Source organism: Mus caroli, chromosome 1, assembly GCF_900094665.2.
Source record: "Mus caroli chromosome 1, CAROLI_EIJ_v1.1, whole genome shotgun sequence".
In the NCBI taxonomy this organism is placed as follows: Eukaryota; Metazoa; Chordata; class Mammalia; order Rodentia; family Muridae; genus Mus; species Mus caroli.
This window is the reverse complement of record NC_034570.1, coordinates 178,154,256-178,172,356: the sequence shown is the minus strand read 5'-3', so window position 1 is coordinate 178,172,356 and position 18,101 is coordinate 178,154,256. Positions and strand designations below refer to the sequence as shown.

Here is an 18,101-nt window from a genome sequence, read left to right as displayed (position 1 = left end):
ACACACTGCTTTGTAGAGAGATCTGATTGTGCCTTTCATTTTTTTCTCAATACATTATTTTCTTTTAATTGAATTTTAACTTAATTTTTCTCTTTTAGTGGTTCTAATAATCAAATTTTTCCCTCCCTCTTTCCCCCCTCTCCCTCCTTCTCTCTGTCTCTTTCTGTCTCTGTCTGTCTGTCTGTCTGTCTGTCTGTCTCTCTCTCTCTGTGTGTGTGTGTGTGTGTGTGTGTGTGTGTGTGTGTGTGTGTCCTTTTCTCACTTTTCTCCCCTCTCTCCCCTGTTTTCCCTTACTCTCTGCCTTTTTGGCTCAAACTTGCTATGCAGCTGGTAATCATCTAACTTCCGGACAACACTCATCCTCTACCGTGTCAGTGCTGAAGGGCAGTGTTGGTGGTCAACCCCCAATCTGTCTCATTCAAAGGCTCATAATTAATTATTTGGGAAATTATAATTTTTATACAAAGATGGGAAAGCATTTCTTTTCTAAACATCACATACCCCATATGAAAGTTTAAAACGTAAAAGTCCCAAAATCACTTTCTATACACTATGAAAATAAGATCTCTAGGAACAAACATGTGGTTACAGTCACAGACCATACTTCATGAAGTAATTACATTGGTCACTCTCATTCCAAATTGAAAAATACTTTAAACATATATAATATAGTTTACTGAAAGCAAGGCCCCTGGCACTATTAAGCAATGTGTGTTGGTCACTTAAATTCTACACAAAGAGGAGGGCTGTTAGCATTTGAAGTATGCTTTGGCAAATGTCTGTCCAGACATTTAATATCTGTGCTTGAGCGACACACAGGTTAGAGGTCATTCCACACACTCCTGCCTCTCAGGGGACAACACATGCAGCCATTGCATGACTACACACAGGTTAGGATTCTTCCCACTTAACGCTGTTCATTCTCCTGTATAGGGATGGGTTGTGTTCAATCACCTTCCTTTTGAACACTGTAACCTTTTCAGCTCTTTGCTTCTTGAAATCTACAGTGAACATTTTTTGAGAACAGATTCAAGCCATTGTGTAATTAGATTCTTTATGCCCCCAAATCAGTATGTTTTGATTAAGTCCACAATTTAACTTTTCTTCCTTTGCCAGATTTCCAAGCTCTGTCCCACAATAATGTTATCTTAGCTGTTGGTTTTTCTTTTCTTTTTCCTTTCATTCTTTGCCAAACAATGAAATGATAAGTGTTGAATAAAATTTAAATTCCCAGTGAGTTAGTCAGATATTTCAATACCTTCCATTCATATTTGTTGATATATTATCTTGCCAGTAGGTCTCAAATTACAAGATTGTAAAATACTTGCCTTTGTCCTACTAATTCTTGATTACATAGCTTCCATTGGCTCTTAATCAGTACTTCTTATCCAACATGGCTGTGAATCATCCATGCCATATCTCTTATTACACAACTGCCTATTTGTTCTAAAGGTCTAGTTAGGCCACTTTTGTGCAATGAACTGCAATCAATTTTGAATTTAACTCAGCTTTCCTACATATCTATATATCTTTTTTTTCTTTTTTGTATGTGTGAGTATATGCATGCATGTTTGTTCACATGAGTGTGTTCATTAGATGCCAAAGGGCAGCCCCAGGTATCACTCCTCAATTGGTAGGTTTTTTTTTTATTTGTTTGTTTGTTTTGGTGTTTTGTTTTGTTTTTTATTTTGTTTTTTAGATTTCTCCCTGACCTAGAGCTTGCCAATAGGCTAGGATGATCCTGGCTTCCTGTCTCCCTTCCCAACACTAGGGTTTCAGATCCACACTGCATTACAACCTCTTATTTGGATCCTGGATAGCAAACCTAGATCCTCATGCTGGCATAGCAACCTCATGTTCCCATGTGCCATTTTTTCCACATTTCCCTCTTTTCGTTCATTCATGGATTCATATATTTTTCCATTTGTTTTTTTTATGCAATTCTCAAAGTGTTCTCAAAATTAGCAAAAACATGAGAGAAGTAAAGAAAGTGAATTTCCTAGTATACTTGAGATTAAAATCTTTAAATTTTGAAAATGTCACTGCACCCCATCTCCAGTCAAGAGCACTCATGTGAGTCCAGAGGCACCGAAGCAACAGACACAAAGTAAAGGTAACTGAGTGATCTTGGGCCATCTTCCCCTGTATCTGTGAGGAGCGGGTGTGGCAGCAGTCCCAAGAAGGCGCCAGGGACTGCAGCTAAGTCTTATGACTTGCACCTGACTTCCTCACCTGAATATAAGACACAACCATCGTGAGAGCTGCACAGGTGTACCAGGATACTGGAGAATCCATTTTGGTGGAGATATGCCCCTGCTGCCCTGATTAGCTGAAGCTGCGTACCTGGTGAGGTGACATGGCCTGCTATGAGTGGATGGGAACTGAGAGTATATAAGAGTGAGAGGCCCAGGGTTTGGGGGAGATATAAACAAGAAGAAAGATGAAGACTGAATAAACTGCTGTTAGAAGTACTGGTGGTCGTGTCGTTCTTGCTGGTCGAGAGCGGAAGCGACATGTATTCACTTTATAAATACTCAACAAATGCTCATTACTGCTTCATGGCCAACAATCTTCTAAAGAAAGAATGTCTCCTTAAATACATAACAAGGGGTTCCTCACCTCAATAGAAAACTGAAAATCTATTTACAAATCGCTTCTGAAATAACTCTGGAAAAATTGTGATTCTCACAGCTCTGTAATTTTTTCACCCAATATTTAAAGAGCTATTATGATCCATGGCACTTGTCATAGCTATATGTTTGCCATTTTAAACTCTCTAAGGCTAGAGACATGCTGGAAGCATGGAGCTAAATCTGTAGTGGAAAGAATACATCCTTGGGAAGGAGCTGTCAGACCTTGGTTGATGTATATGACGGTTTGACTGAAAATGTCCCCAGAGTTTCCAGCATTTGAATACTTGCTCTCCAGTTGGTGGTGCTGTTTGGGGAGGCTCAGGAAGAGCATCTTTGTTAGAGGAAGTGTGTCACAGGAAGCAGGATTTGAGAGTTTAAAGACTAGCACCATTTTGAGTTTTCCCTCTCTGTTTCAAGCTTACAATTCAAGATGGAATCCCTCAACTTTCTGCTTCCACACCTTCCTTTACTTTGCCAGGATAGACTTGAATTCTCTGGGACTGTAAGCCTAAATAAACTTTTTTCTCCAAGTTGCCTTGGTCACCATGTTTTAGCACAGCAGCAGAGAAGTAATATGGTCTATTTTCATATTTAAAAAACAGTCTGATCAAATCAAGTTACCACATTAATATGTTTAGAGGCATGTCCAATGAAAAGCATTCCTTTTACCTATTAATTTCCTAAATGTGTCCCCAGAATAATTAATGACAAATACAGATAAGACTCAGGAGAATCTCTATGGCAGTCAATACTCATGTGAGAAGCTATCAGTAGCTAGGACAGGGAGAGGCAGAGGAGCAATAAAGACACTTCTCAATGTGCTAGAGGCCCCACTGGACAGTCCTATGTCAGAGACAGTCTGCAGAAAGCAGAGGTACTTAGCCTGGTCCCGCATGACAGCATCTTTAATTTAGCTGGCAGAGATGTCTTCCATAGCTGTCCCCTCTGAACAAAGCCATCTTGGATATGGACAAAACTATGGTGAACGGGGACTTAATTTTTTTATTAAAAATGGTGAAAGCAAGAGAAATAAAATGATTTATAGAAAGTCCATAGGAACATTCTGTACCTATCTCTTTTTTGATTAGAGAGGTGGCAGGGAGCCTGGCTCATTAGGCAGAAGTAATGAGCCAGGCTACATGCCATCTCTAATTAGAGAAAAGATACAGTAGGTACCATCATACCTATAGGCTGATGGAGTGTGGTTAGACATTAAAAACATCCTTCCCCCCACCCAGCTCCCAAATACCCATCATATGAGTGAAAAAGAAAAGAAGTAATAAAAACCAGATATTTGTGAGAAACCATTTCCCATTTCTTATGCTTTAATCATAGGTTTACTCCTTTTCACGGAGTTTAAAAATAAATAGCATTTTCAGATTAGAATGGCCTTTGAAGCATCAATCCAGCATTTAGTGCACTGAAGTAGAACAGAGTCAAGTCATTTTAGCCCCACAGTGCAAAGGAGACAAATTTATAGTACTCACAAACACTCTTAGCAACACTTAATGTGAGGGAAAACTTTTGGAAACACTAGTGGGGGTTAAACACCTAAGAAGGTTCACAGGGTTTAAATGCATTATTCAAACTTTCTGTGTGCAGAGGACTAAAATTTTTCCCAATATGCTAATTATTGAAACCAAGTTTGTGAAAACAGCAACTACTAAGCTTACTTTTCCCATGTTTATCAGATCTAAAGATATATACAAATTGAAATGATTTTTTAAATTTATATACATATATATATACATATATACACACATACACACACACACACATATATATGTGTATATATATATACATATATATATATATATATATACACACACACACATTTCATCTTAATCATATCCATAGCCCAGCCCCTCCCACTCAGCCCCTACCCCATCTCTCCTCCACTCCTCTCAACACATCTTACATCTCCCTCCTAACTTCACAGGGGTAGCCAGTTGCTCTCTAGGGTACATTTGAGCCTGTCTGATCCACAGGAGGAATTCATACTTAGTCTTATCAAGCCCATGGCCAAAGAAACCATAGTTTCTTTGGGAGAGATCCTATTGACGTTGTCTTGTTAACCTATACTGTTGTCAAACTCCCTTCTAAATACATTTGCTCATATCAAAGGTTGGGGCTGCTTTCAATCTTGGTCAGCGAAGCTCCCAGAATGTATTGATTAATGTAGAGACTCATAACTGCTTAAAATGTTAAGAATAAGCAATTCCCAGTGTTCATTGTGAGGATGGCTATTTATAACACTTCCTCCCTAAAAGCTTACAAGAACATCTTAGAAGAAGAGGCAAAAAGAATGTAAGAGCCAGATGATGGAGGAGGACTGTTCAAAGCTGACCCTGGACATGACAGGGTTGCTACACACATGAGCTCACAGAGGATGGGCTCACCATGTCAGATGGCTAAACGTTCAGGAGAGTTCAAGTTTGCAGCACAGAGAAGAGAGGGCTTCGTGATACCCCACTCCTAACTGTGGACTTAATGGCAGTTGATTACAGCTGAGGAATTGGGGACTTCCTTTACTTTGGGTGGAGGGAAATCATATCCATAGCCCAGCCCCTCCCACTCAGCCCCTCCCCCATCTCTCCTCCACTCCTCTCAACACATCTTACATCTCCCTCCTAACTTCACAGGGGTAGCCAGCTGCTCTCTAGAGTACATAGGTTATTTTTTTAAAAAAACAAAATGTTAGTTTTATATTGATCTTTCCCTTTTTATTCTCTATAATAATCATTTTGATCAACCCATCTAACTGTTTAACAAGAAGACAATGTATATTCAAAGATACTAATAATTCAAATTACTAGATATGTCAGGGACAGTCCAGAGAAGATTTCCCTTCCCCATACCATAGCCCAGACTGGCCTCAAACTCATTTGCATAGCCTAGTCTCACAGCAAACATGGCATCTTTCTGCTTCAATGCCTGGATTATGTCCTGCCCTGCCACACCAAAGGCTGGTTGCCACTTATCATTCTTCTAATATATAATAAGCAATAAATTTGAAATATATAGGATCTCATTTGGTTCTTCTAGTAGACTTGTATATCATACATTAAACAAAATAATAAATTAAAATCAGAAACTCATCAGGACTAGATATTTTTGATCAGAGAAATATAACTATTTAAAACTCATTCCTGTTTGTTGAATTCAAAAATTTAGAAATTTAGTCATTGTTTTTAAAATATTTGGAGTCAAACCACAAAAGTATGAACATTTTATAAAGCAAAATATTGTGGTGTGGCTGCTGGTGGTGATGGTAACTTGCTGTTTAATAAGGGAGGTAGAGAGTAAACACAGAGTTTACATGTTCTTCTTGGGGTTTCTTTAAACATTCTATTTTTAAAATGCCAATTAGAAGAAAATCCCAGTGAGCATGCAGAAATAGGTATAAAAGATAAAAAGTTTTCTATCAGGAAAACAAACCATTGCTGAAATGAAGAAAATATCACTGGCATGGGTTAGAGAACTGGATGGATACATCTCAATTCTTTCAAAATTGACATATTAATTTTAGGATTTACTTTTATTTCTGTGTGTGTGTGTGTGTGTGTGTGTGTGTGTGTGTGTGTGAGAGAGAGAGAGAGAGAGAGAGAGAGAGAGAGAGAGAGAGAGAGAGAATGCATGTGTGTGTGCCTGGTCTGTGTGTGTGTGGTGTGATATGTGTGTATGTGACATGTGCAGAAGCATGCAGAAGGTAGATGAGACAGACTATAGGATCTCTTGGAGCTGGAGTTCCAGGTCGTTGTGAGGCAGAAATTGTGGGTGCTGGGAACCAACTCACATCCTGGGAGAGCAGTAAGCACTCTTAACCGTGAGACATCTCTCCAGCCCCAAACTTAATGATTCTGATTTTAATAAAGTAGAAACTGAAACTGAAACACAACTTTTAAAGTTGAAGTGAATGGCAACACAATCATGAAACAAAAAAAAAGAAAGTTGGGAAAATTACCTAGACAGACGTAAAAACTCAAGCAATAATAACTGAGACTTAAACTTTTTGATGTACATGGATCATAAGAACAAAGTTCAGAAACAAACCTGTCTTAACAAATGCAGAGATGGACACATGGCTAAAAGAATTCTACTTCAAAGTGTGCCAAGGTACAGTAATAAAACAGAAAACATGATAAAAGAAGAACCTGCAAAGTGTCAAAGTTCACCTTTAAAGATAATGAAACTATAGCCTATATCTTGAAAGATAATGCCTGTCAATCATGTATTCATCAAAGAGTAAAGAACACTTGCAAATTAATAAGAAAAAGGCAAACTACCTGATCAAAAATTGGTCCAAAATAATCCATCTAGAACAGGAAAGCAACATGAGTGTGACAACACCTAGTGTCATTAACCATCAGGACAGGCACCACCATGGGCCATTTGGCAGGACCAGGGAGGGCAATGATGGCGGTGAACGGTGAGCTGTCACAATACTCAGTATTACTAATTGTGACATTTTCTCTGGAAAGTTATTTGGAAGCATTTTCTGAAGCTAGAGGTGTTGCTACATGCAATATGGCTAAATCTGATGGAGACAGTCCTGAGTGACAGGAAGTTAGCGTGCTCCCTGCATATTTGCATGTTAGTTCCAGGTCAGACAACAGGTATCTAATAGTGCCAAAACCTCTCCTGATATTATTCTGTGCATATCCATTCAGAGCACAGTGTCGCTAGTGCTGATCTATGAAACGGTGCAAATATTCTATGCAGATGCATAAAATACCTAAAATTACCAAGTAGGGGCTGGAGAGATGACTCAGTGGTTCAATTGCTTAGGCTTTCCAAGTGGACCTGATTTCAATTCCCCTACTCTGCTGTTCACAACCACGCATAACTTCAGTTTCTAGGGATCTGATGCCCTCTTCTGGTCTCTGTGAGCACCTACACTAAAGTATGTATGCTCCACCCCACCTGCACACATGCGAGTGCACAGTCTAACTCATAAAACTAAGTCTTCAAACACATCATCAAGCTGTACTTCTAGGACTGACATTCTACCTTGTATGGATGCTTTGATGCAAGTCAAAGAATTCAATAATACATCCAAATGCTTGAAGCAAGTTAGCAGGCTATCTAAAAGACTGGAGAAAGCACTCAGCATGAGACTCTTAGAAATATTAATGAATTTTCCAAATAAGGAGGAATCACGTGGTGTAATTTCAGATACATACCATATATAAGAAATCTGCAAATGAAATTTAAAAAAAATCAAGTGGTGTATGGAAAGCAAGTTGACCTCCGTAAAGACCAGAGCAGTCTGCATCAACACCCAATACATTCTTCTCAAAGAATCCTTAGGAGTATCACAAACACATACATATACACACACATAGACACACACAGACACACACACCACTTATCCACACACAGACATACACAGAGACACATGCATACATCATATACTCCCCACGCACACATACATACAGATAGACACACATAAACCACATACCCACACACAGACACACACAGAGACACATATATACACCACATACCTCCCCCCATACACACACACTTAAAGCAACAATACTCTTTCAGTAAGGGTTGTAAATCTTCCCAACTTTCTGTGGCTATGCGTTAGAAAAATATAAAGCAGCTACATACTTCAACCCAGCCCTTCTCCTTCTATGGCTGTATCTGAGGAAATAATTGCAGACATTAGCAATAGCTGCACTTACCAACATGATTTAGTATATGCTGCACATGGTGCATTGAATTGCATTTGCTCATTTGACAATTAAGTAGCAGTTCTAGGTGTCTAGTTCATGCCAGATGCTTGGGAATCAGTCATACGAATAGTATATGCTGTGTGGCCACACCGAGCTTTGCAAGGCCACTGTCGGCATCATCAGCATCACCTTAAAGTTCGTTTAACACGAGGCAGGAAGTAGCTTTACCTGGTTACACAGTCAGTCAGTGATGGCACCCATTTTGCCTCTAGGCAAATTAGCACAAGAATATAGATTATCACATATATAATAGTCACATAACTGTATATAATCACATAACTGTTCAAAAATGTATACACATATATATTGACAGACATCTGGATGCATATATATTATTTTCTGTCAAATAGCTTTTGGATAATTCGGAGACATTAGAAATTATATAGAGATTCATTACAGGCATTTGTTTCAGAAGTATGCGGCAGCTACAGAATGGCACGCAACATAAAACCCTGAGAACGAAGAAGCACAGCGCTGGGAAGGGATATTGACACCACATGTGGATCTTAAACATTTGGAGGGGAAAGGTCTATTTTTAGAGAGCTTAGTGAAGGCATATGTGTCATAATTTCCTTTTGGGGAATTTATATTTGTCACCATACATTTCACTGTATGGGTAAAAAAATCTAGGAGAGTATGAAAAGTTAAACTGTATCCCTGAGGACAGAAATGTGTAGCATACTTCCTAGTTCACAGAGTTCCATATTGCTTGGATTTCCTAATAACAAGCATGTATTCTATAGTATTTCCACTTTAAAGTTCAAATGTTTCAAGGCGATGGTGTTGGGTATTTCAAGACAATTTTCATTTCAACTTCTACTCTTCTTGGTTTATAGTGTATGCTATCTTTTAATCTGGATGTTCCCATAAATGTGGGAAATAGAAATGTCACAGATCTGATGTGGGGCATGTTGAGAGTATGCCTCAGTTTCTACAAAACATGTTAGAGCTCCCATTTAGTAGCACACTCATAAAAATTGAGTGAGTCAAACAAGAAAAATAGTATATATTGCTGTACATGTATGTGGGCCTGGGGAGTGGACTTATGTATGTTTGCTTGTCTGTGAAGACCAAAGGTTGACATCTGATGCCTTCCTCGGTGGTTCTGCAGCTTATTTGAGGCAGGCTCCCTCGCCTATCGGGGACCCTCTGAGCTGCATTTTCCTATCTCTTTATTCTGAGCTGGGAATTCAGACTCAGGACACCATGCATGGATTGGTTTTTTAAGTATAGGTGTTGGGTATACAAGTTTAGGTCCCCTTTCTGGCTGAGCTAGATGCCCAGTTCTTATTTATTTTAAAGAGATCACAAAAGAGAAGTTTTTATTTTAAAGTTTCCCTCAAAAGGTATGTTCATGTTGTGTCTGTAACTGTGGCTCCTTAGGAGGAAGGTCATTTCGGGTGGCATTAAGGATCTTGAGGTGGAACGTACCCTGAATGAGATGACTCTCTAATTTGATGACAACTTTCCTTATAAGGAAATAAAGGGAGAAATACAGAGGAGACCAAGTAAAGACAAAGTGGGCCTGCACAGCGGTAAGTAGACTGACTAGGTCTGCTGGCTGCAACCAGGACAGAGGTGTGGAGCAGTTGCCCCCTCAGATCATCTGGAAGGAACCACAGTACTGGATCCCCATCAGAGGTGGCAGGCATTGAAACACGTAAGAATGAATTCCTATCCTCCTAAATTTCCATGCATTGGTGGAAATCTGCTACAGTATCCCTAGGAAGAAAATACATCTAAATATATGATTAATATTTGTTTGCATTTCAAAACCAGGACCTGCAATTGGCTAACATGAAACAGAGTTCTGAAGACAAAAATCTTACCATTTAAACTCTGTCCTACTTGTATCACGCTGGAGACTGAGTCTGTGATTGAATCACGGAGAGTTCTTGTATCAAATGCCGTACTGTTCTCCTCCAGACCGTCCACAAAGAAGCTGATTGCCGTCTGATGCACCTGGAAGATTTAGCCCCGTCACCAAGTGCACAAACTTTTGCTTGGCTCAAACAGCATGCCCACAGCCTTTCTGTCTGTTCTTCAAGTCATTTCACTCTTTCTCAGCTTCCTTCAGGTGGAAAATGGAAGTAATTTATATTAATAGCAGGACAGTATCTCTGCATGTTACAAACCCATATAGGAATCTGTACACTGGGATTTTCATGCTGTGCTGACGTATCCTGGGGTCCTCATGAGGTTTGGATAGTGTTGTCGTGTGTGTGTGTGTGTGTGTGTGTGTGTGTGTGTTAATTGATAGCTAGGCTCTCAGAGCTTTCTAACGGTTGTGTTATTTTTTTTAAATGTTAATGACATCGTGTCCATACTTAGAAATAAATTAACACATAAGGGGAGAGATCTCCAAACCCAGATATACCCAACAAGTGGGTATTACTTGAGTCACTAGTGCAAAATGCTCACCATAAACACCCATTACTTTAGGTACTAGAGTACAGGTGATGGTTTTTAAATATACTTTCCCATTATAAAATAACATTAAAAAATGGCCAATCACATTCGAAGCTGATAACAATCAAACAATCTAACAGCTATCAGAGGAGAGCCAACTTTTCCAATAAATACCCAGAGGATATTGCAAGCTAAAGTATTGGCTAAATACTTACATGCCATCAGCTCTGATGTAGCATTGGCAGAGAGGCCATCAAAGGTACTTAAACAAATAGGCCTGATTAGGTGTCAGTTTAGCATTAAACACAAAACCAGGTGGCCAGTCAGATATGACCCACTGATTGCAACCCGATGACTTCTGAGTTACAGTATAAAGAAATGAACATGCTGTGTGATATGAATCACCAATCAGTCAAGATTTAGGAGGCAATGCCTTCTAGGTTGTGGTTATTCATGATCTTTGATGATTCCACATGGATTCAGAATAAACCAACTGTTGTGTCTACAAAACAGTCTGTTTGCTGACATGTCGTTGACTGTAAAAAGCATTCAAATTATCAAACCAACTCAAGTGGAAAGGGAAAGGTCTGAGAGGAGGAAGGGACAGGCAGAAAGAGGGAGAAGGAAGTTGAAGATGTATGATTATGCAACTAAGAGGCTGATGGTTAATACTTTAATGAAGTTCAACCTTGGGAATTATTTCTAGAACAAGGTAATTCTAAAATGGAGCTTGATAGATAATGAAGTTTGAGCTAGCTTTACTGTAGGTGTATTGATAAAACAGACGCTCTAGCCTGGTGTCTGCCTTCAATAGTAAAGCCAGTAACGTATCTGTGAGGTCAGAGAGCCCATGGAACATTACCAGATACACATCGCTAAGAGCCTGGTGTGGCTCTTTGTAAGTCATTGCGTCAAAGTGAGTTTTTATTTATTTATTGGTGTTTAAGAATTTCATCCATGCACATAATGTATTTTGGTCAAAGTCACCCCATTCCCTCCCCTGTAACCCTCCTCCAACCACTGATCCTTTCTAAACTATTTCATCAGGGTCCTGTTAAAAAGAACACTGAAGCAAAGTAAAACCTTTATATTATTATGTGAATTCTTGTCAAAGGGATACCTTTCCAGAGTCCCCCACACACACTCAGAAACCAAACTCAGGAACCTAGGGGTCAGGGGTGCAACTGCTTGGTAAAATAAAAGAAAGAAGTGAGGCGCCATTGTAATCCCTCCTTCCAGTCAATTGCTCTCATTTTACTGTGTCCTTTATGAAATAGACCGAGCCAGGATTGTATGAGAGTCCATTTTAAACAAAGCTGAAATAGACCTAAAGTCATATACTGGTTCCTCATGAGCCCAGATCTATTTCTCTCCACTGAATAGTAGGGGAGCGCCTCCTTTTCCCTTGCATCCCATTTGTCTCCGCCGGCTACTGTTATTTGGTGTTTGACTGTTATCGTTATGAAAGATACAGGCTCTTCCAGTTTGTTATTTGTAGTATTATCTCATGTTTTACAGCATCTTTGCACAACATGCAGGCTACATGAAATATAACTAGAGGAAAGTTCCCGGTGGTATTAATGCATAAAAAAGAACGCGGTTCCATCTCTACTGTCTTTACCCAGCCCAAAAGCTGATGAACAGCCAATTTTCCTTTATCACATTAGCACAGCCATGAGGGAAACACATTTGTTCTCGTCAGTTACACTAAAGATACTATTACCAATCTAACATATACATGTTTTATATCAGCAGTATTCTCAGAGCTTGAGAGAGTCAACAATATATTAACAGGAGCATGACAGTTTATTTAAGAAAAGAAAATTGTCTGTGCAGAGGGACAGAAGTTAGAAATGTATGGCTGAAGCCCGGTGCCACTGCTCTAATAAAGGTGATAACTCTTGTGCTTTCTTTATAGCAGGTAGCACTCCTGTGACAGCTCTGTCATATCATTCAAATAAAAATGTTGTCTTTTACAAGTTTAAGGCTACCTTTATTTCCAGTCAGATAGAAAGCACGCTTTTGATTTTCTGCGTTCTATCTGCCACCGCTGTTCAAGACCTTCATCACCTTCTGTTTTTATCAACTCATCACGCCGTTGCTTAGTAGAAGAATTCAGTGTCAGTCACAGTGAATTCCAGAAGAGGGTTTCGCTTGCCTGGCCCTTTAAAAATGATTCATGGTGATCCCAAGCTGTTCTCCCCACACCAAGCCCTCCCCGACCGACCATCTTTCTATAAATAAGATTAAATCTTTGGTTTTCTGAACCATGTTTTATGTTACAAGATTGTCCAAACTATTTTACAATTCTGATCTGAAGCACCATCGCAGCGACACCATGGAGACAATAGTGGCCTTTTGGTAATAGCTCATCCCAGGACTCCCTCTTGCTGGTTATTGAGTGGAATAGGAATGTATACAATGGGATTTCTGATTTGTGAAGAGAAAGCTTCTTGCAAAACCCTCCTATAGATCTCACTCTCTGGCCCTGGGCAGAAGAGAGCAGCCTACACATATTAGTTGGTGTGCTTTGAATGAGTAAATTGGCCAATCCAGCAGCATTTGAAGAGGGTTTTAAACCGACCCCCTTAAGGGGTCCGCAGGCACATGCAAATATGTATGAGCCATTCTCAAGCCTTTATTCCGTGGGAGCTCCTTGTTCTATTTTAACCATTACTTAGCTACTCAACAATATGCCCCGTAAGAGGCTAGACATATCCATTGGAGAGAAAGGGAGTGTACATGAAGATAGTAATAGAGTTCTAGGCACTATCACCCTGCACTTACACCTGATTTGTAAAAAATTTATTTCAAAGGACACAACAAGAAGGGCTTGATGGTGCACACACCTGCAAGTCCAGCACATGTGATGCTAAGACAGAAGGATTGCCAAGCTGAGTTCCAGCCTGAACTGACTCCATGGTGTAACTCTGAAAAAACCCTAGAACACGTGCAAGTCTATATGCACATTTTATTTTATATATACTTATATATTCATTTTATTATATACATGAATATTAAAAGAATTTTTTCCTGTCTGAGCTAACAGTACTTACATCAAGAGATATAGACTATCTAACAAAAATCCCAACACCTTAGGTTATGAGAAGATTTTTTTTTTTGAATTGTTGGTCAGGGATGTTCAAGAGACTTCCAAACATGACAGGCTATTTCTGTTACCCTTGATTGCCTGGGAAGGCCAGTCCCTATTACTGAAGATGCTGTGCAGTTTGAACCTGGAACCTAGAGGGCCCAAGCTGGATTTGGCCTGAATGGCTCCTCCCTGGGGACTTCTTTCATGGTACCAGAATGTGTCGTGCAAGCTTCCAAGGGAAGGAAACAACTACCAATATCCAGATAGGATGCGTATGACTGTCAGCAAGGACCAGCATGATAGGATGATCATAAGGATGCTACCTCAGAGTGGTAGAGCCCAATCTCAAAACACACTCGTGTTTATGGTTCAGAGATCATCGCAGAAGAAAGGACTGAAAGATTGTAAGGGCCAGAGGAATAGGGAGCTTGGTGTAGGATTATGTCGTTCAGTAGCCAGAAGCTACGCCCATAAAGTCTCACCAACATGTCTGCCCAAAGAAGACCTGAACACATAGACATACCCACATATACATAGACAAACATAGGGTTTTTTTTTCAAAACAGAAATTTATACATTAGTGAGCAGTTACTAAAGGGAAAACATAGATAAATCTATCTAGAATAGAAATACGACCCACATACCACTCTCTCAAGAGGCCATATGTGATGACAAAACTTTTAACCTATCAGGTGATGTTCGGATCACCATAAATGACATTAGCTGTCTTGAACTTAAATACTGGATTTTAGTGTGGTCACCAGAGTACTATTGTTTGAAGGAATCCTGTGGCAAGGTACTTTAGAGGGTTCATGTGTATACATACAACATGTATTTGTAATTTTCCTTGGAAAAAGTCACACTGCCTCAAGAAAGTCACTTTTCTTAAGCTGGCCTCATCTTAAAGTCAAAATATCTTAAGAATTCTGAAAAACACCTGTACTGGCTAGTTTTGTGTCAACTTGACACCGCTGGAGTTATCACAGAGAAAGGAGCTTCAGTTGAGGAAATGCCTCCATGAGATCCAACTGTAAGGCATTTTCTCAATTAGTGATCAAGGGGGAAAAGCCCCTTGTGGGTGGGACCATCCCTGGGCTGGTAGTCTTGGTTCTATAAGAGAGCAGGTTGAGCAAGCCAGGGGAAGCAAGCCAGTAAAGAACATCCCTTCATGGCCTCTGCATCAGCTCCTGCTTCCTGACCTGCTTGAGTTCCAGTCCTGACTTCCTTGGTGATAAAAAGCAGTATGGAATTGTAAGTTGAATAAACCCTTTCCTCCCCAACTTGCTTCTTGGTTATGATGTTTGTGCAGGAATAGAAACCCTAAGACAACACCTTTTTTAAAATGTTTATTTATCTTATTCTATGAACATTAGTGTTGCCTTTGCATCCCTTGTGTGCCTGGTACCCTTGGGGCCAGAAGAGGGAGTGGGATCCCCTGGAACTAGAGTTACAGATGATCATGAGCCATCATGTGGAAGATGGGAGCTTAACCCAGGTCTTCTGCAAGAGCACCAAGTGATCTTAAACACTGAGCCATCTTTCCAGCCTTAGAATAACATCGTTTTAAATAGATTTAACATAAAGTGTTTGGCAACACAACCTAAATTCAAATTCACCTTTAAGAGATAATGGGTTATACAAATACACTGAAAGCCATCTTGAGTGTTAAGGAATTCAATCGGAAAGAAAACCGTCATGGCATGAACCAGAATTAAAACCAACTCGATGGGGGAAAAGCCAGTCTGAGACTTTCTGAAATAGAAATTGCCCTAAAATAGAAACATCTATTTCTAAGTGAAAAAAAAAACAGATTTGCATAAAAGATCCTACAATACTGCCTGTAATTCTTAAGCATAAGACAATTTGTCCCCAACACTCCATAAAGTTATTTTAAAAATATCACGTATGTTATATCCCCCTCTGAGACCACGTGGAATTTCACCCCACACAACTGCTTGCCATTTTAAATCTAAATGTGTTTTTCCTAACTCGTTTTATTGGCTCGTTTCTCTACCAACCTCCAGCTTATGGATGGCAGCATCTCACTGGCTTGTGAGCACTATGGTGACTCTTCGATGAGAGCAAGTTGTTGCCATAGAGGCATTTGTCTGAATATTTAGGATTATTAAAAACATCTGACATGATAATGAGAATTATTCAGTGAATTGAAAACAACTAAATCCATTCAAGGTCTCAGGCGTCTGTGTATACCACAGCCAGTTTGAATCCACCAATTTTAATCTGCCACTTAAGTCCAGTTAGCATTTGGAAGGAAGAGCCATTGAGTTCATTAGAGCCATCCATTGAGTCTTTCCTCTGTTACTCTATGGAGTGGTATGGTAAGAAGCATTGTGACAAGCCTGGCCCTGGGACAGTAGCTCAGAGCTATATCCTGATTCTGATCCATGGAAGAGAGAGGAAGGAAAGGAAGGAGAAGGAGAGAGAGGAAGGGAAGAAGAGGGAGACAGAGGAGAAGGAGGAAGGGAAGGAAAGAGGAAGGAGAGAGGGAAGGAGAGAGGGGAGGAGGGAGAGGAGGAGGAAGAGGAGGAGAGGAGGAGGAGGAGGAAGAGGAGGAGAGGAGGAGGAGGAGGAGGAGGTTCTCTCCAACAAGACCACATCTCCTAATCATTCTATTCCACTCCATGATGACAAAGCATTCAAATACACGAGACTATGGGGGTCATTCTAATCCAAACCATGAGCCTGCAGGGCCACTCTAATTCAAACCACTACAGGCTCAGTGCATTCTTAGTGGTCCTATAGATTAATCCCTGAGTTGGATACATATTAGACAAGTAATTTCCTACTAACCTGTGTCTCCAGTGTTCTTTCTACTTTGTGTTTTGAGATAGGGTCCCACTAGGTTCCTCAAGTTGACTTCAAACTTGCAATCTCCCTGTCTCAGCCTCTTAAATACCCACCATGACAGGTCAACACATAATTCCACATCTATGTGGATCCATGTTTGGACAGTAGAGGCTCTGTAAAGATGAATTATGTGACATACCTGATAGATTAGGTCACAGCAGTATCCTTCCCCTCTCCCCCTCTCCCTCCCCCTCTCCCTCCCCATGTCCCTCCCCTTCTCCCTCCCCCTGTCCCTCCCCTTCTCCCTCCCCCTCTCCTTCTCCCTCTCTCTTAGTATATTTGCTTTCTGATCTAAGAAACAAGGTCTGTTTATTTTTACTTTCCTACCTTAGTTCTAAAGTCAGTTTTTTCCCCCAAGGAACTTCAGCAGGTAGGAACACTTGAGTGATAGGGGGTATTTAGAAGTGAATGTGAGCTGATATTCAGTGTAAAAGACAAAACAACAACAACAACCAACACTAAAGGTCTCTCTGCCTCTGCAGCTCAGCTCTGTTAGGATGTTCCTATGCCTTTCAGCTACCTTTTCAGGATATTCTTCAAATATTTGCTTAGCAAAGTCCTTCCCAACTCTCCCTGTATTGGTTACTTTTCTATTTCTTCACTAAACACCTTGAATAAGGGCAACTTTGGGAAGAAAGGATTTATTTCTTCTTACAACTTGTAGTCTATTTTGAAGGGAAGTCAGAGAGAATATAAGACAGGAATCTGGAGGCAGGAACCAAGACAGAGGCTTGCTTATCCTGTTGCCTTTCTCAGAGCTTGCTCAATCTACTTTCTTAAATGCCCAAGGATACCAGCATAAGGTTGGCACCATCCACAGGGGGCTGGGCTCTCCCACATCAATCATAAGTAAGAAAATGTCCTACAGACTTGACTACAGACTGTCTATTGGAGGCATTTTCTCAACTGATAATCCTCTTCACAAATAATGCTAGATTTTGTCAAGTTGACTAAAAACAAGAACAAAGCCAAAAAAAAAAAAACAAACAAAAAACAAAAACCCACCATTGCCAACAACAAAAAGTCTAGCACTAACTAGCAACTACCCAAATCCTGAAATTTCTAGACTAGACCCCTGCTAAGGTTCTCCTCTTGCCTCTTTCCTCATCTCCTCCCCTCCCTCCTTTTTTCTTTCCCTTTTCCTCCCTCCCCATTTTCCTTTCCTTTCCCTTTCTTTCCTTTTTTCTTTCTCTTTCTTTCTTTCTTTCTTTCTTTCTTTCTTTCTTTCTTTCTTTCTTTCTTTCTTCCTTCCTTCCTTCCTTCCTTCCTTTCTTCCTTTCTTTCTTTCTTTCTTTCTTTCTTTCTTTCTTTCTTTCTTTCTTTCTTTCTTTTTTTCTTTCTTCCTTCCTTCCTTCCTTC

At 40.0% G+C, this 18,101-nt stretch overlaps 1 protein-coding gene across 1 annotated transcript in view; it reads right to left on the bottom strand.

Moving 5' to 3' along the window:
- Ush2a (usherin) overlaps positions 1-18,101 on the bottom strand; it is a 673,376-nt gene that overhangs the window by 607,590 nt on the left and 47,685 nt on the right. Inside the window, exon 3 of the mRNA XM_021165303.2 lies at positions 10,201-10,333. Within this exon, the coding sequence (XP_021020962.1) occupies positions 10,201-10,333 (133 nt within the window). The remainder of the gene's footprint in view (positions 1-10,200; positions 10,334-18,101) is intronic.